We start from the raw sequence: 27718 nt of genomic DNA, 5'->3' as shown, positions 1-27718 counted from the left end.
GCTGTGTTGCATGGTCGTTCCGCGCTGTTCCTGCCCGCCAGCAACTGTTGACTTTGACTTGAGGAGCGTAGCAGTCGCTGCTATCGTGTGCTATCAAGCGTGCCTTTCACATCGTACGATGAGTACAAGGGCCGGCTACAGCTGGCGCAAAGATGGTATGTCCAACGACGTTGTACAGTATTACACCTAGGCTTTCACAGGCGACAAGAAAACAAGCCCTAGACGACAGAAAGCGCACCTGCGCTTGATATTACCACAGGCCCAGTGTGTACACTTCTTTCACTGGACCACTACCCTTGTTAGGTGTTTAATCAGCGACGGTGGGAAGGCCATCATTTGAGAAATGGACGCAAAATGGTAAGCTCTGGAAGAAACCTCGTGCCCTGAAATTATTGCTGCTTTCCATATTTGTACAGGTGAGTAGAGGAAGGCAATCGCTCCAGACTGACCTTAACGAAGAATTCATTGCAGTGACTCGTGACGAACACCTCCAAACCCATTGAAGTTCATCAGCAACGGTAGCGCCTGCAGTTCTGCTTTCCTTCTCCGTCTGCACGCGTGGGCGCTCCAACGTCATGGCGCCTTCGCATGCAAAGGCGAATGCGCCGATGGCGTACCCTCAGGACTGTTGCTGGACCATACCCATTGCAGCGATGTTCGCGTCTTTCCTCTTCTGCATGGCGCAGTCAAGCACGGGCTATTTGTATGTGCTTTTTATGGACAAGTTCAGCGTCAACCGCGAGATGGCTTCCTGGCCAGAAAGCATCATCATGTTAACGCAGAACCTCGGTGGTAAGTTATTTTCTACTTTTTTTCTCTCTCGCAATGCTTCTGTTTCCTTTTTTAGTTTTTTTTTTAGTGTCGCGGTGAATTTCCGGTCTCGAATGAGTTGGAAACATCCGCAATCTTTGCAGTACAGCGGTACGTGCTAGAGTAGTTGCTTTTTCGAGCTTGTGGCGTGTAGCCTTGTCACTGTAACACTGACCTGCTTGCCGGTGTATTCACGTCCGCTGCTACATGGGTTAGCCTTAGGTGCGTATGTGAATGCATCGCACAAAAATTTCGTTGGTACTGTGACAGGGAGAGATAACATGCATTAGCAGTGAAAAATATGTACGGTAGCCAATGGGCAGTAAATTGCGAAAGATTCAGGTGCTGGTAGCTCTTTTTAATCGCTAAATAAATTGCAACAGCCTAGAGAAAGCTTCACCGAAAAGCCAAAAAGGTATTTCATAGCAGACGATGGACCGGCATACGTGAGGAAACCGCCCTTGGTTGGGACGGGTGAAGGTTTTTTTATGCATGTGCTCTAGGTTTGGTCGCATGCCTCGAAACTGTTGAGCGATTCATAAGGTTTTGTCTTCTCTGTTTCCAGCCTTCTAGTAGCTTTTTAGTTTCTTTTGTGTCGTCGGTCATAATTGAGCAAACATTTGCAATAAACTGCAATGGTAACCCGGATATATTTCCTTGGCATAAATTCAATGTTTATAAGTTCGAAAATTGATTACAAAATGTGAAGCATACTCTTGATAGTCCAAGAATTGAAAGCGTGTACAGGGGCCCTCGAGATTTTTGTCGTTACTCATCACCGCTACCGTTTTTCCTGCTATATCAAAGCCTGCGTCAGTAGGCGATTACTCATAACAATGTTTTGCATTGAGGCGTTATGGCTGTAGGCGTGTTGGCAGCAACATAATCGGCAGCAGTAAGAGAAATGCTTTCGCACAACTGCACGTGAGCAGACTTAAGTGCACCCCAGGGGGATTTTAAGTAGTAAGTGTTATCCAGCCCAGAGGGGCGATAGTCGCAGGAACAGGTGAAGAGAAAAAATTTCTTAACAGTGCCACAAGTTCTAACAGGTCTCTTAACGATTTTATGCCTGCTTGCACCGCTCGTTTTAATCAAGAGAAAAATATCTTAAGCACAGGAACAAAAGTCTGCCATCAACTTGACTTATCTTTGTTTTCACCATTAAAAAAAATACTCGCACAGTGCAGCCATCTATATTTTTCGCAACAATGAGCTTTCTATCCTGGTGCCTGTTTTTCCTATGAGCGACTGTAGGCTATGAGGAAAACGTATGTGGTTCGAGCTACTTAGTTTAATATTTGTAAGCCATCATTCGCTTTCAAGCAAAGGATGCCCAGCGAAATAGCCTTATTTTGTGTGGCACTTTTTTTACGTTTTTCTCACCGTAAAACGAAAACAAACTTAACTGGATGCGCTGCAGGTGTCTTCTTCTTCATACTCTAGGCGATTCGCTCTGAGGGTTCGCCATGAATTCGTTCCAACTTGACTGGCCTTTCTTCCAGTTGGTTGCCTTAAATAACCCTCATGTTCCAATCGTATCCACTCCTGGGAAGAAAGTGAGCCTAGCTGCAAATTCAATGCATTTCGTTTGGATTTCTAAATCTTCAAGATGCACTTGGAACCTGACGTATTCTGCGGACGACTTCACTGGAAGTGTTTGGGACTGGCAGAGGATTTGGCTGATTGTGAAGTTACCGTGTTTGACTTCTTTCTCAATCAAAAAAGTTGAAGAGATTTGTGAAAACCGCTCCCCTAAATCATACTCACAAATCTCCCTGAATTATAAACCAATACATTCTTTGTTTCTAGTATTATAACAATCCCGTTGGCACTCAGAATTATCCTTTCTTTATTAAGGGTTTCTGAGGACAGTCTGCTGATCAATGGAATTGCTCATTTGCGTCCTGTGTTTCAAGCCATGGCTGTCTCTGGTGGTTATAGCAACGTGGAGAGTAGGGCCCAAAATATTGTGTTATTTCTTGTTCCGCCATTCAAGCACAAACTTAGAACGCACACGCTTAGGTGCAGGTTGTATCCTCAGCCCAGTGCGTCCACTTCAGTTTTTATAGCTCGGTGACTAACTTCATATTTCAGTTGTTTACCACTCGTACCACATGTAGTTTCAGCAACCCTTGTGTGCGGTAACATTTTTTGAGCATTACTCGGCAATCGTTCCATCTTAAAAATGCCTGGAATCACGTAAATTTCGTTTGGCTGAAATTAAAACAGTATTCAGTGCGAATTCGAGAGCTATGTTTATGAGTAAGGGAACGCTGCCGTACATTTCTCCAAGTTGTGAGGCCGTCACATAGTCAAGAGGCCGGAGAAAAAAAAATGAATACAAGAATCGGTTTCTTGAGGAACCTTACACAAAACACACTGCTTGCTATAACGTAGCTAGAGCGTTGAAAGAGGTAATTGAAATGTTCTAACACTCAGATACGTTCTTCGGCACTTTGTGGGTGTGTACACAGGGTTCCTGGTAACTGCTCTTCAAACAAGAATTCCTGTCTACTACGTGGCGGTTCTCTCGGCCTCTCTCTGTGGGATTGGTCTTTTGGGCGCTGCGTTCTCGCCAAATATCCAGTGGGTCAGCGGCGCATTCGGTGGAATTTACGGTAAGCACTCTTCGTACAACTAAATCTACACTGAAATGCAAAGAGGAGACTGCAAGAAATGTAATAGCGACCACAGAACATCCCACGAATTATCATCTACATCGGCTCAAGAACAGGGAGTTTACATGATCTGATTTCTCAAAGCAAGGAACACGCCTTCGCATTTTAACTACGCAGAGCTTTGTACAGAATCAGGTTTCAGGAGGCAACAAAAAAGGCCGTTGAATTTGAATATTGAATAGCGAAACGAACGAACAGTAGCGCACACAAAGATCATATTTTACTTTTGAAATTTGCCTGTTTTTGAAGCCTTAAAATTTTGGCATAAGCCTAATGGGAACACAGTATCAGATGTTTTGCACAGGGTATACCAATGTTCATGAAAACTTTGGGAAAAAACTTTTTGCACCACAAAATTTATTAGTTCTGTTTTCTGCAGTGAGTGAAGGCACCAGCATTATATAGACACGGACTCAATTTTTTTTAACAATAACTGAATCCGATCAGTAGTTCGTACGAGAGCCTTTTGAGTCTATCGCTGCATGCACTGTCGAGGCACTGAGTCTACGAATCTGTCAGTTAAAGTCTAGTCTATGCTTCCCCATTCCAGCTACGACTCATTTAATGCTGGCTTTTTTGTTCTTTGGACGACGCACGAAGTCTATTCAAATAAGTTCAAATAAACTAATGCGAGCAGACCGGCTTCGCCACTTCATAAGGTCCGCCGTCTTCTTCTCACACCAATTTTTCACTTGCGTAGTGAGTGCCTCGGATATTCGTCACGCTCGAACACATATCCGAAGCAAAACTTTTTGCGTGCCTATGGAAACATAACCTCATCGCGAATTTCTGATGAACCCCTTTGGTAATCGTAACATAAATTCGGAGAAGGAGGCCGACTCCACGAGCATAAAATCAGCCCCGCAGCATCGTGGTCCCGTTGCTGTGTTGTAGTGCGGGAAGTTGATAACAAGATAGACATCGAATGTATTTGCAAGAGAGCAAATAAGGAATACCATCATTCCCACAGAACAAGAAACTCTATTGATCTAACGAAATAACTCTTTCCATGGGACACTCGTCCATACCAAGATTGTATTAATCACAACTATTGTATGAAAACATTATTCTCACATACAGAGTAGTGCTAGCTGAACTATCAAAGTTGCTCCATAAGCAAAAGGTTACCGGTATAAAGAAGTTCCGAATGGAGATGTCGCCTAAAAGCGCAGAAGGGGAAACTAGGCATAGGCAAAAATCAGGTGCATGCGTCAAGGGACAAAGAGCGCAATGTCGTTAGCAGTATGGATAGAGTAGTTAAAGCAGCGCGACAGTTCTACACAAATCTAAGCAATAGCGAATGTAATCAGGACGTTAAGGAGATCCAGCAGCGCACAGCAATGGCCAATCTCGCCTGTAACTGAAAAGGAAGCAGAAAAGCTTTAGGGGCAATCCACATGACTGAAGCAGTTGGTGGGTATTAGTTAACGGAAGATCTGTTGAAGGCCAGTGGGTAGATTGTGCAAGAAAACTAGCCGCCCTGTATACGCATTGCGTTATGACCTCAAGCGAACCAGAAATTTGGAGGAATGCTAACATCATTCAAAACTATAACAAACAAGAGAACTAGGCGTTAGAGAATTACATACCGAAAAGCCTAATCTCTTTGCCTATCACGTATTTTGTGACGTAATTGCTGATAAAGTCAGAACAACCTCGACTTCAATCAACCAAATGGTCAGGCAGGCTATTGTAGTGGTGTCGCGAATTGGCAGTGCGTTCCCCACTTTCCAAAGGGGCTCTCGCGTGCAGGTTCGAACAAGAGAACCAAGAGATGTAACAAAGAAACAGACGTATTTATATTTAAAGGAAAATGGGGCCAATAAGAAACGAACACGTAAACAAGAAAAACACACCCCACACGCGTACAGCACTACAGAAAAAAAGAGAGTTCACCAGAAACTGAGCGTCCCAAACAAAGAGGGGATGTCATGTAGACAGGACGGAACGCGGGTTGATAAAATGTGATGTGTCGCTGGCGTTGCGTCGACGGAAGCGGCGAAGGAGAGCCAGTTGTTATCAGGCGCGGAGAAAACTGCAGGAAGACGCCGATGGTCTCCAGTCAACAGCCCGGAGAACTTGGCGGCGGCAGCAGACACGTAGCCAAGTCTCGTCGACTGCGTCACGAAACGCCGGAGGCTTAAAGCAGGCTATCCAAGTGTGCCTTTCGGCAGCACGAACCCTCAGTTCATCGGCTGCCACCTCCACGCTTGCAAGGAACGCAGTACGCTTGCCTCGGTGATCCAAAGGGGGTCACGGCATCACAGACCCAACGTCCGACGGCTGTCACCTCCACGCTTGAATGTCCCGATCTCCGCTGCCGTGTCTTCTTTTACACCTCGGTTTTCTGACACGTCAGCTTCCCGCTCTTCGTGTTCGCCACGCTCTGTCGCCGTCGCCTCGAACACACCCTTCGCAACGCTGGGCTGACACGCTCTGCGCTCCTCTGCCCGACGGACCACTGTCAACGCAGCGCGTTCACAAATCCTCCGAGGATCTTTTGTGCACCTCACCTATCCCCCCTCCCCCATTGAAAACGTTTTTTCCACATAAAAAACTGCCGTTGGTGCACACAACACTAATGTTCACGTGGTAAACGGAGAAAGACGCCGTTGAAGCCAGCGAAGGCACTTTGCACCATGACACATGGAGGTACATAGTGGCGTACCCTCACAGAACATGGGCCCAACATTATACATCTGGCACAAGAGACTACATAGAAACCTTACAAATGATTAGACACACACTTTGCAGACTTTTGTACCATAAAGGTTAAATTTACACACTGAAAACTCATAACTGTGAAACGAAGAAAATTAAAAAGAACTCTTAGACACTCCTAGGCTACATTTGTACAGGTAACCATTGCAAACACACGGGAAAGTAGCACTAGATGTACCATTTCCATAACCCTACGGTAATTTAAAAACGACTGATGCAATCGGCGCCTACGTTTTCGGAGCCATTGATGTATTCTTCCCGACAGGTATACTCTTGTATTGTTAACCTCCAACGCAGTACCCTGCTGTTCAAGTCATTTGCCTTTCTTGAATACTGAAAGGGTTGGTGGTGAGTTTGAACGATGAAGAACACCCCCCCCCCCCTAAAAGAACATGTGGAATTTCTCAACAGCCCACACTATCTCCAAATACTGGCGTTTAATCGCTTAGTAGTGAGATTCGCGAAGTAACAACTGTCGACTCGCATATGACACGGGGTGGAGGATTCCATCATGCTTCTGCAGGAGAACGGCGCCTACGCTGACCTCGGAAGAATCTGTGCGAACCATGAACTGCTTACAGGGAAATGGAGCTCTTAATAAGGGCCTGTCAGTTAATGCCTTCTTGAGCTCGTCAAAAGCGGCTTGCCGCTGCGGTGTCCAAGTGACGAGGTTGCGTTCCCTTTTGCGTGTTAACTCCACGAGCAGCTGTACATTGTCGGCATAGCCAGGGATGAAATCCCGATAGTATCCGGCAAGCCCTATGCAGGAACGCACTTGCTTCTTCGTCTTTAAAAGCGGTACGTTGACAAGAATTCCCACCACCATTATTAACGGTCGGATGGTCCCTTCTCCAAGCTGGTGTCCAAGAAAGCAGATGTTAGTGGCTCTGATTTCCCTCTTCTGCGGCTTGATCGTGAGGCCAACCTCGCGCACCCTGCTAAATAGCCTAAATAAAGTCCAAAGATGTTCTTCCCAGGTAAAGGTCTCTACTAGAAGATCGTCGATGTAATGAACGACATTGTCTATGCCTTGTAGTAAAATGCACATCAGGCGCGTAAATATAGTCGATGCTGTTTTAATGACGAAAAGCGTATAAACAAAATTATAGTGACTGCATTGGGTAGATAACGTTGTTTTGTGCTCTCAATGCTTCCTGTAAGGATACCTGCCAGTACCCTATAGCTATGTCAAATTTCGAAAAGTATGCATTGGTTCCAACCTTTTCAAATAATATGTGCTGTTGGAATGGGCTTTGCATCAGACACAAGAATATCATTGATGCGTCGATAGTCGATGCACGTTCGATACGTGTTGTCTTTATTTTTGAAAAGAAGGAGAGGGGAGTTGTATGGAGATTTGGTACTATCAATGACCCCTTTTTTCATCTCGTCTACCTCCTCTTCGAACACGTCCTTCATGGAAAAAGGCAACGGGTATGGCGGGGTGTCACTTCAGAAGTCGAGAGCCTGAGTTGACACTCCACTAGATTAGTCCTACCGGGAATCTTGAAAAAGATGTCTGAATACGTGTCAAATAAGTTCCGAAGCTCCTGCAGTTTTTCGTCATCGAGCTTGGTGGAGATTTGCACAGCATCAGTTCCTTTACCATGGTCCGTGCTAAGGGTAGGCAGTTGTTCTTCTGAGTCAACTTCTTCGATTACGACGAAAGATGACGCCTGCACGGTCTCCTGGGACGCATGCTCTTCGTACCTTTTCAGCATATTAATGTGTAATAGCTTCTTAATGTGGACGAAGTTGATCCAGTAATCGACGTTGTTCTTTTTGCTATAAACCACGAATGGATCTTTCCACTGCATCAGGAGTTTATTGTGGCTACTAGAGAAAAAAATTAGGGCACAATCTCCAACCCTTAACTGCCGCTTCTTGCTGTTCGTGTCATAGTATCTCCTCTGAGATTCTTGGGCATGCAACAAATTTTATGTGCAGCTCTCAATGTTTGCTCGAGATGTTCTCTTAGGTCGAGAACGTAACCATATGTCGTCTTGTCTTCTCAAAGCTCTTCCCCTGTCCAGAGATATCTGAGGACTGCAAGCGGTCCTCGCGCATGTCGTCCAAATATCAACTCAAACGGAGAAATCCCCCAGACTCGCCTGTGGTACTTCTCGGTATGCGAACAGAAGCGGAGCGATATGATGATCCCAAGTTTTGGGCTACTCCTGACAGAGCGTCCGCAGCATCTGCTTTTGTGTGCCGTTAAAATTCTCCACCATCCCATTACACATTGAATGTCATGGGGTTGGGCTTGAGATGCTTCACTGCCAAGAGATCATTGAGTTGTCTTATCATTTCGGAAGTGAAACAGGACCTTCAGCCACGGTCGCTGAATCTATCTTTGGCAGAGCCACGGTGTCGGGATACCGCGTGGCAAAATCGACGAGAGGGAGAATATATCTATTCCCTTTCACCGTTGGGGGCGATAGCGGACCGACAATTTCAACAGCGACCCGATCAAATGGAGCGTAGATAAGAGGCATCAATCCCAACGAAGCCCTCCTTACTTTGCCTATAAGGCACGTCCTTTGGCAAGTGTCTCACGACCTGACATACCTCTTGATCTCCTCCTGCACTCCTGGGCAATAGTTTTCTTCCAGAACTCGATCTGTAGTCTTCTTAATGCCCTGATTCCCCGCTAACGGGCTGTCGTGGGCAAGGCTTAAGACCTGTGATCTACAAGACTTTGGAAGTACTACCTGTCGGATCTCTGTGCCGGAAGCGAGATTATAGAGGTGGTACAGTTAACCCTTTTGAATAGAATACGAGTGCGAAGTGCTGTGCTTGCCATGGAACACCCTTCCTACTTTCACCCAACACGCCTTCAATGACTCATCGTCTCTTTGCTCTGCTTGTAGCATTTCCTTGGTGAAACTCAGGGGCCAACAGCAGTGCTTTCCTTCCTTCGTCCAGAAACTTCCTTTCGAGCCAACACCACTCTTTGGCTCCCCCCCTCACCATTTTCACTGGCGACCTCGACATTGACTATTCCAGGACTTTATTTAGGAACGTTCTTCGATTTTTTTCAATAAATGTCTGGTTTTGACGGCTCCCGGGCCTAAAATATATTTACAATTATGACATCGTACAACAGCGTCTCCAAGCATATCACCAGGGATGTGCCAGTCAAATAAGGAAAAGCGATATAGACTTCTGCCTCGGGTACTTACAGACTACTGCCATCAAGAAGGAACACCGTAGATGCCGAGCCAGCGAGAGCTGAGTCAGGAGCTAGGGTCCTCCGCACAACCACCGTATTGCTCCCCGTGTCCCATAAAACACGTACGGGTAAGCCTCGAGCTTTCCCTCTAGGCTAGGCACGTGTTGTGCGTCTGCAGGGTTTTTCCGGACAAGTCCCACCACCACCTTAACCTCAACTGGTTTAAATCTATCTGCTGTTCTGGACACAATTTCAGACACAACACTCTTTGGCTGAACAAAACAAGACGACTGTTTCTGGTTTTCATGTTTTCATAAGCAGGCGCTTAGTGGTAAGTTGGCTTTATTAAAATAATAATAAAAAGGCAGGAAAAGATTTTTGGAAACCACGGCATCTGCAATCGATACTGAAGCACCTGAGCTGGGGCAGCGGAAATAAAGGATAGCAGGCAGAATGGAGAGATGAAATGAAATAGGTCACGGGACAGGAAGAGAGTACTTTCTTTAGCAGGCGTTTTTATCAAAATCTGTTTTCCTGCAATAAACGCATTAAAGGTGCTATGGCTTAGAGCGACAGCCGGAAGCCTTATCTCCAGGTTGGTTACAAATGACGCACCTTCCTAACTGTCTACTTGATGGAACATCCGTCTCTCTCGGGATGCCCACCTCTGACGATTCTTTGAACGAAGACAAGTTTCTTTGCTGCTGGGCCTCTAGAAAGTTGTCTGCTGTCTAAGCCATTTTGTCTAGCGTCTTGCACTCTCTTTCTCGAAGGAAAATTTCCACACGACTATGACAATTCCTCATAAACTATTCGGCCACCACCAAGTCACTTAGATTATTGTACGTTATGGCCATTCCCGACATCTCGACCCATCGAACAAAAATACTGAGCAAACGTGCTGCTTATTGCTTGCCTGTTTCTTTATCAAGCGGCTTAGTTTCACCAAACCTTTCGCGATAACCTTCTGCTGTAAACCAAAAGTGTTGAAGCAGGGTAGTTTTGCCTTATTATCATGCATTGAATCTGCTGGGGACTGTCGACCGAACACACGGAGAGCTTCCCCAGTCAAAGACATACTCAGTGCTGTAGCCCAGTTTTCATTGGGTTAGCTGTGCTCTTCTGCGATACACTCAAAACGTTTGAGGTGTGCATCTATGTCATCCCTGCGATCGTCGAAAGGCGGGATCATTTTGTGTGAGCTAACCGCTACTGAGGGCCCCGCTACTGAGGGCCAGCTTCTGCGGGAATTAATTGGAGCTGCAATCTACGCTCTTGAGCTTCTGCTAGCGGCTTTACATGCTCGCGTTCGGCTTCTGCTAACAACTGTGCATGCTCGCGTTTGGCTTGTGCTTTCCGTTCCTCAACCTATGCTTGCGCCTTGGCGTGTTCACGTTCGGTTAGTGCCCCCCTACGTTTGCCAAACTCTACCAACCCTTTAGTGTTACCATCGTTTCTTCTTACAGACCCACGAAAGAAAAAAAAACCTCGGCTTCGTCCTGTCGCGCGGACGCCAATTATCGCGATAATTCGTAGCGCGTCCCCGACTTTCCGAAGGGGAACGCTATCGAGTGCAGGTTCAAACAAGAGAACAAAGAGATGAAACAAAAAGAAGCTGTGTTTATAATTGAAAGGAAAAAGGGCCAATAAGAAACGGACTAGAAAGCAAGAAAAACACGAACTCAACACGCGTACAACTCTGCAAAACCGAAGGAAATAGTTCACCAGGTGCTGAGCGTCCGATGTGAAGCGTGGATGTCTTTTAGACAGAACGGAACGCGGGTTGATGAACTGCGACGTGTAGGTTCGAACAAGAGAACCAAGAGATGTAACAAAAAAACAGACGTATTTATATTTAAAGGAAAATGGGGCCAATAAGAAACCGACACGAAAACAAGAAAAACACACACCCCACACGCGTACAGCACTACAGAAAAAAAGAGAGTTCACCAGAAACTGAGCGTCCCATACAAAGAGGGGATGTCATGTAGACAGGACGGAACGCGGGTTGATGAAATGTGACGTGTCGCTGGCGTTGCGTCGACGGAAGCGGCTAAAGGGAGCCAGGTGGTATTAAGAGCGTAGTAAACTGCAGGAAGACGCCGGTGGTCTCCAGTCAAGAGCCCGAAGATCTTGGCAGCAGGAAGAAACACGTAGTCAGGTCTTGTCGACGGAGTCACGAAACGCTGGAGGCTTAAAACAGGCTATCCAAGAGTGCCTTTCGGCAGCACAGACCAACATAGGCAACATAGACATAGTCCATTGGCTTTCACCTCCACCCTTGCGAGGAACGCAGTAGGCTTGCGTCGGTGATCCAAGGAAGGTCACGGCAGCACGGTCCCAACGACCGACGGCTGCCACCTCTACGCTTGGATGACCCTACTTCTGCTGCGCTGGCTTCCTTTGCAAAAGGGTATATGCTTGGGCTTGTTGGTTCATAACTTCAAGGTGAAAAACGTAGCGCAAAGAAACGAGGACACAGAAAGAAGCGCCGTGTGTTGTCCCGTCTTTCTGTGTCCTCGTTTCTTTGCGCTACGTTTTTCCTTTGCAACTCGGTTTTCTGACACGTCAGCTCTCCGCTCCTTGTGCATGCCACGCTCCCTGTCGCCGTCGCCTCGCACACACCCTTCGCACGCGCACGCGCGCAACGCTGGGCTGGCACGCGCTGCCCGACACACCACTGACGACGCAGCGCGTTCACAAATCCTCGGAGGATCTTTTGAGCACTTTACAAGGGGCTACTTGACAATAGATTATGGTCATGCTACCGATAAAGTGATAGAGAAATGCACAAAATATAACCAGTCGCTATACGTAGCATTCAAAAATCATGACAAACCATTTGAGGCTGTGAGAAGTTTCAGTAGTCATTAAGGCATTGCAGAATCAGCGTGTGAAAGAGCCTTATGTAAAACTACTGGAAAGCATCTATGCTGCCTGCACAGCCAGCATATTGGTCCATAAAAATCTGCTATAAAATTCCAACAAAGAAGGGCGTCAGGCAGGGAGAGACGATCTCGCCAGTAGTATTCACTCCATGATTACAGGAGGTATTCCGAGGCCTGAATTGGGAACAGTCGGGGATCAGAGTGAACGGAGAATACCTAAATAATCTGCGATTCGATGATGACATTCCCTTGCTGAGTCACTCAGGAGATGAACTGCAAAGTATGATCAATGATAGCGGTAGAGCAGTAAGGAAAACTATTACGAAAAAAACCAACAGTCTCAGAAGAGAACAGGAGATTGCAATGGAGAGCGAGGCGTAGGAAGTGGTAAGAGAATACGTCTACTTAGGGCAGATAGTGGCCGCTGGTTGGGATCATGAGAGCAACGCAACTATACGAATAAGAATGGGATGGAGCGCACACGGAAGGTTGTCAAAGATTATTTATGGCAGTTTACCAATATCCGCAAAGCGTAAAGAGCACAGAAGCCATATTAAGTGTACTCACCTGTGGGGCAGAATCGTGGAGGTTAACGAAAAGGGTTCTAATTAAGTTAAGGACAAAACAGAGTGCTACATAAAGGAAAATGATAGGTGTAAAATAAAGAGACAGGAAGTGGACACAGTTGGTCAGGGAACAGCCAAGGATTAATGACTACATAGTCGAAATGAATAGGAAGAAATGTGTCTGGGCAGGGGATGCAGTGCGAAGCCAAGATAACCAATTTTCGTAAATGGTAATGAACCGTATTCCAAGGGAAAGCAAGGATATCAAGAGGCGGGAGAAAATAAGTTAGGCAGCCGGACGAGATTAGGAAGTTCGCCGGGATAGTTTTCTTTCGAGTCTACTTTAAGACTGCCGTTAGTCGGTCCGAGCATATACATCATATCCGTGCGAAATTATCATCCATTGGGCCTATATTAAGGCTGAAATACTTTTGGCACTGCATGCTAGAAAGCGATTATACTATTATTTTACTATATTTAACCTAATTTTGTGCCATCTAGAGAGGGAAATTGTCACATCTTAGATTTTGAACGCCTTTCTTAACTGCAAAAAACGTCCCACCGATGGTATCTTCTAACCGATCGTTATCTAAACACTCCCTGCAAAAGACCCTATGTAGGACATACTTTTTAAAGCTCCACAGCGTTTCCTTCGATATTGCCATTGTTCGGAAAGCTAAATATGTGGTTCGTCGAGCAAATATTTAAAAAGGGATCTAGAATTAAACCTACACACCATCCCTCTACTGGGGGCAAGACCAAGATCTGACTGCGGCATTAGAGATGTTGATACTCAAATATTTTTGCTTTGTAATGCGCACACATGCATACTTCATCTCGCCAAAAATACAATGATTTCTTTCTTTCAAACAGAAGTAAAACACAATCTCCTGCTTTCTTGGAAGCAGAAATAAATTTGAAAAGATGCATAATCTTCCTAGATTTATTTATTATTGGGTTAGTCATCGGATATACTATATTTTGCGTTGCTTGAGTGAGTTTGTAATAATGGAAGGTTACATTATTTTCCTTGTCTTCTGTATTCTTGAATTCTTATAATATTCAAATGTATATATTTATGTCAATCGCTTATACATCAATGAGTGCAATTAATATTTTACTTGTCTACATGAAATGTCCTGTTTTTATATCTGTGTAAGCCTGCCTGTGTACCTTCATAAGTTGAAAGCAAGTCCTTGTTAGTAAACATGAACCTCATTTTGCTTCACACCGCGAAGTAAATGATTTATTTGGTAATTGAGCTAAAAAAAAACTCAATTCAATTTAAGGTGAAATTAAACTCGGAGCCCTTGAGAGTAGAGCAGAGAAACAGACACAAGCGACGGAGTATTGAAAATGCAGGTCGTGCTAAGCTGCAAGAGTATTTTGGATCACAGCAGCAACAAACAATAAACCTAAAAATATCAAGGTGAGCGCCAGAAAGTTTGGTGGTGTCAAGAAAAACACGCTTTAACGATGCCCAAAATTTCTTTTTGTCACTGATGTCTTTGCGGTCTTTGATCAATGTACACGCTGCAGTGTAAGAAGATGGTGGTAGGTCTTACAATTAAATGTTCTTTCTCTTGAATATTTATGTGTTAATATAAATAGTGTAAGGGGCCTGAGATAATTGTTTGATAATGCGATGTTTACTATTGCAGATATTTTCAGCGTGTATGCCGTTGGTGTTTGCATTGTGCGATGCTGTAGACAAAGTAGTCTCCGAGTCCCTTACTAATCGCTGAGAAAGCTAAGAATGTCACGCTTCTGTCGGTGAATAATATGGCTGTAGTTATGTTTGTAAGTATAGTTCGAAGTTTCTAGCAATAGCACAATTAACTGTGGACGATTGCTAAAGTATTAGTTAAATCCCCAAGCCATATAACTTTCTACTCTTTAATAAAACATAACGAACACAAGTGAAAATCAAACAAACGTAGATGAGTTGTACTTTACGCTGCATAATTGGTTGAAACCAGACGTTGAGACTTTTGCGGTGGGAAACACGAAGCAGGCTCGTGCCTTTCTGAATTAGAGTTAAGTGGCTACAATTAGTGGTCTTTCGTGCTAAACAAAACACGGTGACCTTCATTTTCCTATATTAAAAGAGAGCCGAACATTTATAGACTACTCATTAATTTGGACTTTCGTTCTTCCAGTGTACCGCCTGTGAAATATAAAGCAGCGTCATCAGTGTATACTCGAGCTTTCGACTTCATTGCTGACAGCAGGTCATTAATATTAAAACCAAAAAGAGTGGTCCGAGTATGGAACTCTCCGGCGCACCTAGTGACTACTGTGTGGCAATCAAATAAAATTCCTGTTAACAAATCTTTATTTCTGTCGTAGAGTTTTCCGTTTAAACCGTAAGCTTCCTTTTTTTCGAGCAGTAATGTGTAATAAACCCTAAGGCGACTGATGCGGGTAGTTGGTTATGTAATGCTGTATTTGTCAGTTACGTAAAACTCATGACTACATTAAACATGGACATTTGGAGATCGAGCCCATATTCACTGGGACAGGTATTGTTCTCCTTAGTTAAAAATTCTTTATTCCCTTGTAAGAAATTTTTTCAGAGAATTTTAATAACACTTAACACCGATATCGGCCTGCAATTTGATAGTGTGAATCGGTCAATGGTTTTAGAGGCGGGCACGGAGGGAAAAAACATGTATAAAACACCCAAACGGTGGGCTTCGCAGCACTCAAAGCCGATTCAATCAGGCAGGCAAAAAAATTACTATAAAATCCTATTCATTTAACTGCACATACGCATATCTGGGCCATTTTGAACCAAATGCTTACGCTAGGTATTGCGCGCGCCACCCAAATAGACCCAGAACACGTTCTACAAAAGTGTTTTGCCCTGTTTGCGAATTCGCAATTTTGATTTCGTCAGAATATACTCAACTTTGCAGCGAATATTTGAATTGATGAAGAGATTAGTTCCTAAATATTCAGCTACAACAACATGTCGACAATGTTTTTCACTATATTTAAAGTCATGTATTTATTCCTTCCCCTTTCGAAACTGTAGACTTTGCACTAGCGTTGCCATGTCTTCTATTTCAATGGTAGGCATTGTAACAGTATTACACAATTCGTCCTTTATCTTTAACGAGTCTGCGTGAGTATGAACCTTCGTAGACTTTGGTTATTCCGGAGAAGTGAACTGAGCGCTTAATAATACAGGTGTACCTTTGACAACTGATTCGCAAAACACAGCCGTACTTGACCGCATTTTTATTGATTTATTTACTATGCCCGGAACTTTTGTCGTACTTCGACGCGCTTCCTTTACAAGTGAAGAATAATATTGCTTTTTTTCTTCCTTTTACCTGACATTTTTTTTCTACCAGCAATTACAGTGCTTATGTGAGATTCATTTTGTAGCAGTTTTCATTTATTGTGAACATTGTCGTTTTCTTGTAGCTAGTTTAAATTTTTTTGTCATCATTCATTCATCACCCAGGGTCAGGGGCAAGTGGCAAAATGGTTGGCCGATGCACCACTTCACCAGGTCTGGTAGGAAGACTCCCAGGGATCAAAGAATGGAGAGAATGACCAATTCAGCATATATGGACATTAACCCATTATCGCAATGCGAAAAACTGCCATCCGTGAAAACTGGATCTGAACACCGAAACTGAAGGGGAAAACCGAATTGCTAGCGCACCAAATTCGCATTTGGCCTAACTACGCAAACCCATCAACATTTTTAGGTCTTTATTTGATTGATATATTTCCAAGGTATTTATTTCACGCATTTGGCACTCAGAAAATTGGACATGTAGAGGCAAGTGGAGAAAACTAGAGAAAATATCAGCGAATGGTACGCAGTCAACTCAGCACAGGTACTCATCCCCGCACCTCGGCCATTATAGCTAAGGGCGCGATCTATAAGAAGCTTGCCGTGCTCGTGACTTAGGTTAGTTCTGTGATAACGTTATGCAAGGAAAAAGAATCAATAAGTAGTATATAAATATCCTGCGCCTTAGACGCTAAATCAGCATTAACATCAGTGAAAGTGACAATACTTGTGCAATGCAAACGAAAGAGTGCTGAAATAGCGTTATCGTAATTTTGGTTCAGTGTATGATGCACCATCAGTCCGTCCAGACTGTCTATAAAAAGCGATTCAGTAAAATTATTCCGCATTTACGCTAGACAGCACTTGATAGGGAACATTATTTTTGATAAACAGAGCGACCCCTCCCCGTGGACGTTATTCGTCGACGTTGTGGTTGCGACAAAAATATAGAGCCGAAAAGAAGCCTGTTTCATCACGTTTGAGTAAGGTTTCGCTCACGGCCTCTCTGAGGTCACATTGATGTTTTGAAAGCGGCTCTACAGCTACGGTTGTACACACATGCACCCATACTCGTCTCACGTCTAAGCTGCGAAAAAGCAAGTGGCGTTTGCTGATAATAAATCCCTAATCGGAAGCCTTGCACAAGCGCCAAGAGTCTGACTATTTCCTCGGCGCGATACGTGGGGACAGTTAGAACATCTAACAGCGCTCTGTATTGTTCTCGTTATGCTAGGCGGCAGCCGCGATCACCAATCACCGTTTATTGTAGTTTCGCGCATCATAGACGGTGGTGCATGACCTGGCATAATTTTTATTAATCGTGCGAGCATATGATGCTTCAGACCTCTTTATATCCCAAGGTCTCAGTGTACCCTTGTTATGTCTCCGTAGAACTTCGTGTCAGTGACATATGCGAGGCTCGCTGAAACGCTCCTATTCTCAAGGCTGCTGGGGAGCGCACCTTCTGATAAACGCGGTCGCCAACGACCGATGCTGCAAGACGTCGTAAAGGCAACGTGAGGCCTGCCCGAAAGAAATTCTTTTCTTCTCGAGGTGCACAGAAGCACGTTCTAGCAGCACGCTAGCACGCACTACGCATAATTCTTCACAGCCTTTTGTATTCGCACTTAAAATTACACACCAACGCTATTGTGGGTATTTTTCTACCCTTTTAGACTCATTGGAATAAGGCAACCTAGTGTCCGAACAAGGCAATTACGTCTAAAAAATAGAAAACAGATTGGAACATCAGGACGATAGGTAGACAGTAAATAATCGCATGATCAAGGCGCCATTCGTTCCGCACTATTTTTTTCAAAATACATGGAATCAGCGGATAAGCTAGGAGGGACCAATAGCTCCAGTTCAAAACCTTCTGAGTCAAAACTAAATGAAAGTACGCCTTCGTGTTCCGATCCTACCCTCGCTGGTTCCGGTCTATAGCTGCACTGCGGGAACACGTTCACCTTTAAGGGCAACAGAAAAAGAGCATGATTACCATTTCCTACTTCTTTGAAAAGTATTATTCCCTTCAGTTATATAAAAAGACGCTTAAAAACTTACGCATTCCACCTTCCCGAGAGGTAGCAACATGGCGAAGCTTGCAGCCTGCGGAGACTATGCCTCAAGGAGGTAGCACATGCCAGCCGCTGATTGCCAATACCCCAGCCCCAAATGCTCCCTTACACGAGGTATTACATGAAAGAATAGAGTGCACTAGGGCAACGTCAAGAAGTAAAAAAGAAACACGGCACTTAGAAACATAATGGATTCTCCGTTCCTCAATAATCCGTCACTGCGCTTCTAAATGGGAATGATGACCGTGCCTACCACGGAAACTGCACTGTGTGCACAAAATTTCTGACAGTGGTTATAAGAAGCAATGGCAGTGGTTGTTTATGAGAACGTCTGAACTACGACAAAAAGGGCGTGGCTCTTACTTGCTGCGTCATAACGGATTCTAGTACGCTCTAGTTAAGAGGCAAGAAGGAGGTGTGCAAAACGACGCGTCCTAGAATCTTTTCCGTTGAGTTTCACACTAGAGATATTGGCAGCAGGCTGGGGAGATCTTGTATTGATTATAAAACCTGTCGGTAACCTCGGACGCTAAGGATCAGACATAGGTCCTTAAAAGTGTGTGAAAGATGCGCTACCACGAGGACTAGGTAGCACGTACAATCCGAGATGATCAGCCGGCTGTCCGATGTGTTAGCCTTCCTGTCCCGGTTGGGCGCTGGGCAGATAAAACAGAGGTGGGATGTGGGACGACTGGCAAGGCTCAAGGTTGCCACTCGTGAAATAGTATCCGGTTTTGTGTCTGAGAGAATTGCTTGGTTTATTGCGGTACTGATTGTTCTCTCCTTGGCTGCGACGTGGTTTGTGCGATTCAAAGTTAGATGTTAAGTCGTGGCAGGCACTAGGCATGCTGCTGTATGTTAGCGAGGAGGACAGGCTCTATGGTGATACTCGTGAGGGGGCTGCGAATCTCTGTTTCCTGTTCTCGGTCAAGACCCTATGCTTTGAAAGAAACAGAAACCCTATTTGCGAAGCGAGCACCTTTCTGCTGGCCGCAGTGTAGGAGCACATTGCGGTGGCCTTGCGTCACCCATGTGGCTTTTTGGCCAGGATCAGTTCACTGGTGCCGGCTGAGGAGGGAATATTACCGTGTGTACCTTCGAAGCTGTGAGAGAATTCCAGGCGGTCAACGGCCATCGCCAAATAGACAACACAATTAGTTCTAAGGGTTGGTGAGAGGCGAGCGTACAAAATCCACGCAATGAACAGTTGCCAGAACAAGAACAGAGCCATGCGGCAAAATCCCATACAAGAATAACTTCTTGAAGTATATGTATTATTGAACGCTTGTTTACAACAGGGATTGAGACAAGAGAGTTAGAATAGATCGGGAAAAGACGTAAGATCTAATGCCTTAGCAGCCTTAGATTTGATGATTGCATTTCCTCTCCCAGTAAATGAGCGTAGTGACTACAAAGCATGGCCGAGGACCTAGACAGGAAAAGCAGAACGGTTGGTATCAAATCTTTATGTAGAAAACTAGATTAGTGTTCAATAGTCATGGCAGTGAACTACCGTAAATAATACATAGCGAAAGATTAGAATCGGTCAAGGAAGACTGCCACTCAAGAAAGGCAGTGGGTGCATATCCGCAGTACATCAGTGAAATAAATAGGAGAAAAAGAATTGTGCGAAATCCAGCTGACAGGTAGTCTAGGAACATAAAAGGCAGTTTGTCAGTATCCGGCAAAAGGAAAGTACATAACAGCGGCACCTTTCCAGTTATAAAATCTTGGTCAGAAGCCTTTTGATTGAAAAAGACGGCTAAACTTAGAAAGATGAAAGGAGTTGAAAGCAACGTAACGGGTTAAGGAAAATAAAATGAGAGATGTAATGTTAGTACACACAAGAGGGCGGAGTAGGCAGAGAAAAAAGCGCTTGCAATTCACATAACATCGAAAATGAAGAAAAAATTGGCATGGGCAGGGCATGCAACTCGAATTAATAATGAACGACCGTTGCTAAGGTTAATCGGCTGCATTCCAAGAGAACAAGAGCAACCGGTGCAGAGTGATGAAGGGTGTGAAGTGGCTGGCTGAGATGAGGAAGTCTTTGGCGGATTAAGTGTCTGCAGGTGGCTCAGGAGAGGATTGCTCGGAGAGAAACATTATAGAGGCCTTGGCCTTGCAGGGAACGTAGATAAGGACTCCGGTCATGAAGATAAATGTACATCTCCCGTAACTACGCTGTTTTCCATATTTTCACTTACAGTTACTCCATTGAGCTTTTGCAATTGCTACTGGTTGCGCCTGAAATCATTTCCGTTGTGATGTTCATAACATGCTGCCCTGCTTAAGTAATCTGACGCGGGCTATGCTATAATAGGCCCATTTAACGTGGGTAATGCTATTGCTATGAAGCAAATACCAAATGATGTTCACTGCCAATTATACTTGTTTTTCGGCTTGCATTCTCACTCATGTATTCTTAATTCCTTTCATTTTACAGGTACAGGGTGCGGAGCTTCGATTATATCGTACACCGTGTACACCATGCTGTACTTTGACAAATACAGGGCCACTGCAACCGCCTTCAAATATATCGGCTGGGCAGCTTCGGGACTCGCGGGTCCACTGGTTTTTTCTGCACTTGCAGAACATTATGGCCTAGGAGGCGCTCTTCTCATTGGAGCAGGAATCACAATACATGCAGTGCCAATAGCAATGAGCCTTAAGCATCCAAAGCCACTGAGATTGAAGTTTGCGGAGCGCTGTTTTCAGAAACAAGCAGCCATAGATGTACAACACCGAGTCGAACACGATGGCAGCGACCTGAAAACTCACAAAACGCAGGAAGAATTAGAGGCGCCAAAGACGACTGGTCATTTTACGAGCGAGTGTCGGGCAAAAGCACAGGTAAGGACACGGAAATTTTCAGCTACCGAGACGTACCTGGATGCTAAAAGCCTCAGTTACGCGGAATGCAAGAAGGAAACGTTCTCAGAGCAATTACCGCCGCTTGCCGAGAAGAGAAGCTTATGCACTTTTGTTTCCATTGGAGAATTTCAAGTTATGTGCACCAAGAATAAGAAAAACATCGATGGTTTGGCTACATTAACTGCACCCCATGTACATGGAGCATGCAGACAACCGCAGTCCATTGCAGCGAGTAGGCATACCTTGCGACAGCTTTCCATATTCTGCGAGCTCTCTTTTTACGTGCTACTAGTTGTCTACGCCCTGTGCGACTGCAGCATCTCAATGCACACGACCACCGTTGTGGACTACTGCATGGACAAGGGATCCGCACTGGACAAGGCGAAACTTGTGCTCACTTATAACGCCGCAGGTCAGTTCGCCGGGCGGACACTTCTACCGTTTGGCTCGGACAACGTTGCCCACAGTCGGTGTCCTCTGGCTGTCGCGTGCTTCGCCTGTGCTGGTGCGTTGTTGCTGGCTATATCGGCCGTGGAGTCGTTCCCTGCTTTTGTGGGGTTAAACATGGTCGTAGGAGTGTCGCAGGGATTTGTGACGTGCATCCGAAGTGTTCTGGTGAATGACTACCTCGGAGTCGATCGGCTGCCGACGTTCTTTGGAATCCTCGGCTTGGCGCTGGTTCCCTTATCGTTTTCTGGGCCCAGTGTGATAGGTGAGAAGAGTTCGCATTTAGTTCACAATCTTGGGCGAAGATAGTAAGCCATTAAATACAACTCTGCCGCTTCAAAAAGAGAACAAAAATTTATTACATATTCAATCTTGCTCATGCACACTTCTCAGTCTGCTGCTTAAACGGAAGATGAGGAACACTCTATTCAGATATTGTTGCCAGTAAAATAATTGTTTCTCGGCGTCATCCTGGGTATGTTAACGTTTGTCCAGAAGAGAAAAAATTTACCTCCGGTTTAACTTCTGCTGAAACTGGTTAGAGAGCGAAAGCTGTGATGTATCAGGCAGGTAGACGAGCCTTGGCGTCTATAACGTTGAGTGTGTTCCGCACACTTGATGGACAGTGCGTTCACGCTGCCTCCCTGGCAATAAAATTATTGGTTTATCGCGAGAGTTTGGTCACCCAATGAACGCTGCGGCCCACTGCTGCAGTGCCGCGTGTCTTCCACAACGTTGTCAGCGCTAATTAATGAAGCCTACGTCTCTCTAACCACGACAACGTACATCAAAGCGCCACTGAGGCGTCCATTGATCGCAGGGAGCCAGTCACGCGCTCTTTCTTTCCACAAAATCGTTATAGAACGTTGTTAATGCCAACGCTATTGAACACAATGAACGCCGACGGCCCATAGTTTCAGTGGCGCGTTTCTGTCGCAACAATGTCAACGATGCAACGTACATTTCTCACTGCCGCGACGTAGCTTAAAGAGCGACTGAGATGCCCACTTTCCCAGGAGGCCGGTTATGCGCCTTTCCTTTGTTTCCGAGGCTCCCGCTCTTCATCGGTTTCGGCTCAGCTTCACACGCCATTCCACGACTACAGCGCAACGAACGGGACGTAGAAGGACACAGGCAGGGTCACAACACAGCGCTGTGTTGTGCTCCTGCCTGCAGCGCTGAGTTGTGACCCTGCCTGTGTCCTTCTTCTACGTCCCGTTCGTTGCGCTGTAGTCATGGAATATCGAAACCAACTCGCCCAACAACTTACCTTGTTCACACGCCACGCGCTGAAGGTCGCTGAAGGTCAAAACGATGCGGCCGGCGAAACTCGAGGAACATTCCGTACTAAAGATTTCGTTTTATAAAACCTTTCGCTTGGACCGCCGGCATCCAGCGTAGAATACAAAGAAGCGGATTGTAGGAACGTGTTGAGACCGGGCACCAAACCCTGTCTGAGCTACGTCGTGGGTTGACCAGCCCTGACTGTATTAGGGTTCAGGCAGCACTTGTGCTGCCTACAGTAGGCCCTATTTGGTTGCGCGAGGGGCGCTACAAACCGATTTATTGCTGACAAAATTGAATTAAAAACTTTCCCGACACCTCATTCAAGCTCGTGATGTGCACATCAAGAAGTGCTTGCCGCTGCTGATTTCTACTGAATTTCCGTATAGCATTGCCCACTGGATTCTCGCCAAAATTTCCAGGTTTATTCCTAATTGGCCAGTGATGCCGACACCTGTATTTTGTTTTTTGGTCTCTTCTAGATCTTTATGTATGCACCTTCGGTGACAGCGGACTGTTTTTGACAGAATGCTGTAGTCTATTCATGGCGGCCAACTTTACTTCGTCCTCAGCGTCCCTTTGAGCCTTGGCTGTGCTGTAGCGTGCAGGGTTGCAACGGCGGGGCAGTTGGCGTGCTAAACATTAACATGACAGTCTCAACCTAACTGAAGATTTTCACCATGGTTTCTCTATGGAGATAAATGACACGCTGGCGTGCTGAAATGAATTAAAGGGGTTCAAATTTTGAACGGCAACTTTTTATTGAGGAAGCACTATTTGTTGAGGTCGAACCGGCTCACCGGTTTGTTTCGTATGAAGCTTGACCTTGAGGGCGGTCTTGTGAAGAGCGTAAATCAATGTAAATAAAATAAATATTGCCTCAGCTGGGATACGAACCCCTGATGGCGCGAACGCCTCAACTACGCTGGCCACTGGGGGAAGCACCAGGCAATCGCCGCCGCTGAACTGAACTCATGATGTTGTTGCCTTAGTGACATAGCACATACCCACGACGGGGGAGAAGCCAGGGCTCAGTGAGGAGAGCCAGAAGAAGAGAGTAAAGTGGTGCCAAGCAGGCTGTTGTGCCTTGGGTGATATGTAAGAATAAATCAAGAGGAATGAAAAAAAAACAGGATAACTGGAGGGAAGACCAGAGAATTGAATACAAGAAAATTACTGAACGATCTTTTAAATGCGGAATTTATGGATACAGTTAGCAAAGAAATCTGTCGGTAGCTGCTTTAAGCTGCAACACACTCACGGGCTGTACATTGGACATTCTCTTCTTGAGCTTTTAACATTAGTATCAAACTAATAAACGTGGTTTTAACTATTTGGCGGTAGTGACAGAGAATTGTGTGCTGCATGCGTTCGCGTGAATAATATTGTGGCAGAAACAAGGCACTAGAGAAATACACTTTTGGTGTGTGGCAACACTGCTTCAGAAACGCGGCACTGCAGCATATGCCACCGGCTTTTCATTGGGTAAACTGGCAGTGACGAAGAAAAAGTTGAAAATGCGCATGCATAACTGGCTGCCTGGGTCGCTGCTTACTTCAATCTCGCTTTCAGATGCGTGGCGTGGTGTGCACCAGCAATAACTGTGCTTCCGCGTAATATTTCAAATTTTAGCAGTGACCCTCAGCCAATTTTTGTTCTTTCTCTGGCATCGTTATTCTTGTGCATGGTAGCCAAAGATGATGGAGGCAAACTTGTTTATTCTCCACCATGTGCGACTTAACATGTGCGTATTGCACGCTGTGAAAGAGTGCAACATTCTTCACGCATGTCGATGCTTCAACTATGTCTTAGCAGCAAACGTAACATATTGAAGTTTTGTCTTGTTCAGCGGTAGCAGTTTTAGTGTACCGCTCGTATCGGTGTCTCACGCGAATTTTTTCTGTTGTGAACGTTAGAGCGGTAAAAACAAGGTGATTTGCGTGATGCTTTATTCTCTTGCTCTTCTCTCTTAATTTCACCTTCTTGTACGACATGCTTACTTCCTTAGTTTTATCTTACAAGCAGGTGCGCTATTATCTGAGCTGATGATTTACGTATTTTAGTTTCAGTATCCTGTGTGTATATAATAAACACTCAAAAAGTTCCTGTGCTACTATCTTGTAGTAGCAGTAACCAATGTAAATGAGGGCACAGGCCGCCCGCAAGGAACAAAATAGGTGTTGTAATTCAGCACGAAATTTTCCTTTTTAACAATTCCGCCTCGCATAAAAATTAAACCCTGCGAGCGCGGGCAACAGTAACCAGCTACTTGGCATAACTATAGAGACGACCTAAACACGGTCCCGCGCGCTTTTCAGCTGTCGACGAGGACTGTCAATTAACTAGCTCGAGCACACCTTGGTGCCTCTGGCCATACGGCATGTTCTCTTAAAGCATCAACAAGACCCACACTAGCCACAGCTCGCCCAAATTCCTAATGCGCGCACATGATGTGCCTGAATGTTCTTAACTTACCCCCAAAGATTTTCGCATCACGTCTGTGTCGAAAATATACAGAAATTGTGAATAGGTGGTCACATTAAGCGACCTTAATGAAGTGCTATGAAAAAATAAGTAATCATTACAACTGACGTTGTAAGATTAGGTTAGTTTTAGAACAGCCTTTAATTTAAACTTACAAATCCAACCTCAGCCGCCATGCACAATAATGTGACAGGATACAGAGCCAGGAAGTTCCCGAGAGAGCCATTATTCGCTGAAGTTTTGCGCAGCTCTAGGAAAAAAAATGCCGACGCATTTAATTTTTTTTTCATTAGTCCACCTTCTCCGAACAGCTATAGCCTCTCTTTCTGTGACTGACTTAAAAATCAATATTTTAGAAGAGCGGGTTGCATTAGAAACAAAAAAGCAAGTAACATGGCACATACAGACAACAATTTGCTTTTTAGCTCTTTATGTCCCAAACAGTTATCATCTTTACAGATGCACATATTAAACGCAGGATTCTTCCGAGACACGCTTGGGTCGTACGACAACTTCTACCGGATGCTCGGCGGCGTCAATTTGTGCATCGCTGCGTTTCTCTTCGTCCTGGTGTGGCGGGACAAAAGGAGACGAAAAGTCTGGACTTGCCAGCAGTAACGGACACGAGAACAGGTGAAGACCGGTGGCAGCTCAGATGTCTGAGATGTGGAGACCCTGCGTCAAGAAACAAACCCAGAGCTGTACGGGAGGCCGGATGTGAAGACGCAAATACTATGACCCCGGTGAAAGACTGAAGAAAAGCAGTGCAGTGCTGCAGAGGCCAACCCAAGGTCTAAATTGAACATAAAAACCAGTGCTTTGTAATTCATCGCTCATGTCATCGGTTCAAATCCGACAACATCCATAGGCAACTCCGAGCACAACAATAAGTGAAGTTGTTTTTATTTCGCTAAATGAAAAGGTAAGATGGAAAAATTATGTGCAAACACACATAACCGCGCCCAGCTTCTGTAAGGCAACATTGAAGAACATATACGTCATAACAGCCATAGACACAATGATATACACGCGCACCTGTATTATAAGTAACAGGAGTGTTTTGTTACAAAGAGAAACAAATTGAGAGGTGGAAAAATCATTCATACATTACAATTGTGCGTAACGCAACGACTTTGACACATCGAACACTACATACTGTGCCTAGTGGTTACAAAAACTTTGAAAATACATCGATAATTTAAAGATAATACATACGTGTTCCAGAAAACGAAATCATTGAGGATAATAGCTAGTGTGTGGGAAAAGGTTTAAATCTCTGCTTATTCTCCGTGCAAAAGTGGAATCCTCCGGAGCACTTGAGGGTCATAAGAATCAAGGAGATGTACGTTGCAAATCCACGTTAATAATTAATGCATCGTTAGCGCTGAGCATTGCTGTATTCTAAACATACTTAAAAGCAGTCTTTGTGATTTTATTATAGAAGCGTGGCTGTGTGTGTTCTAAAAAAATATTGTTGCTCGATTTGCTTTCTTCTCTGAAAGAATGAGCGTAAGAAAATTATGTGCAGCCTTATTGTCCCAGACCGGTTTCCATTATTATTGATTTAAAGGAAATAAGCAAACGTGCAAGTGTGTTTTATATTTATTGGACAGAAGTTGCTGAAGTTATTTTATAGGCCGATTGCTTTCCCCGCTTCTGAACGGAATTATTTATCATGTTTTTTCCAGAACAGATGTGCCGGAAATATCACGCCCAGCGTTTTAATTAATCTTTTTCTCGAAATTTGCAAGTGACGTAACGTAATGTTGTCTCCAATCATAATAACTTTGCCACTAGTAATTAACTACTTATTTTGCTTCAGATTGGTTCAGTGAGAGGTAATTCTCAGGGATCATTATTCAGGGACCAATTGCGCAGAATGCATAGCATGCATCGTGAAGTATATGTATCATGCCCTCGCCAGAGTTTAGAAGGGAGCAGTCGCCTCCAGTGGTAAAACAATTACACGCGCATATTTTTAATACAATGTTGTTATGTTTAACAGGAAAGAAATAGCTTAAAAAATACTGCCGTTTGGCACGACCGTTTTAATCTGGTGAGAAATCTGCTTATTTCTTCATAGAGGGACAACAATTGATCGTGTAATCTGATGAGAAGTTCTTCGGAAGCAGTGTCTTCATAACCTATTCCGTAGCAATTCCTGGTTTACGTCATGATGATTATAATTTTTTATGGCGCAAGGGCATGTATGGCCAAATAGCGCCACGGCACAAGGCATTTTCTACATTTAAAGGTGGGGTCATACAACCGTTTCCCAATAATCATCATCATCTTCAGCCTTACTACACTCACTGCAGTACAAATGCCTCTCCCATGTATCTCCAATTAACCCTGTTCTTTGCCAGTTGCATCCACCCTTTGCCTGCAAACTTCTTAATCTCATCC

General features: G+C 44.7%; 1 protein-coding gene across 9 annotated transcripts; it reads left to right on the top strand.

The window, feature by feature from the left end:
- Window positions 1-27317, top strand: LOC144121938 (uncharacterized). 9 transcript variants are annotated; one of them, XM_077655397.1, is made up of 6 exons: window positions 1-155; window positions 304-357; window positions 472-792; window positions 3285-3428; window positions 20670-21809; window positions 25791-27311. In XM_077655397.1, exons 3-6 carry the CDS (start codon window positions 576-578, stop codon window positions 25928-25930), a joined length of 1641 nt encoding a protein of 546 aa, XP_077511523.1. In that variant the 5' UTR covers window positions 1-155; window positions 304-357; window positions 472-575; the 3' UTR covers window positions 25931-27311. The 9 variants fall into 9 exon arrangements, with proteins under 9 accessions (XP_077511523.1, XP_077511521.1, XP_077511522.1 ...); XM_077655395.1 differs by having other exon boundaries at window positions 304-416; XM_077655396.1 differs by having other exon boundaries at window positions 260-357.
- The last annotated feature ends 401 nt before the right edge of the window (window positions 27318-27718 follow it).

This window comes from Amblyomma americanum, chromosome 2, assembly GCF_052857255.1.
Source record: "Amblyomma americanum isolate KBUSLIRL-KWMA chromosome 2, ASM5285725v1, whole genome shotgun sequence".
NCBI classification, from domain to species: domain Eukaryota; kingdom Metazoa; phylum Arthropoda; class Arachnida; order Ixodida; family Ixodidae; genus Amblyomma; species Amblyomma americanum.
Note: the sequence above shows the minus strand (reverse complement) of the source record. Positions and strands in the feature narration are given on the sequence as shown.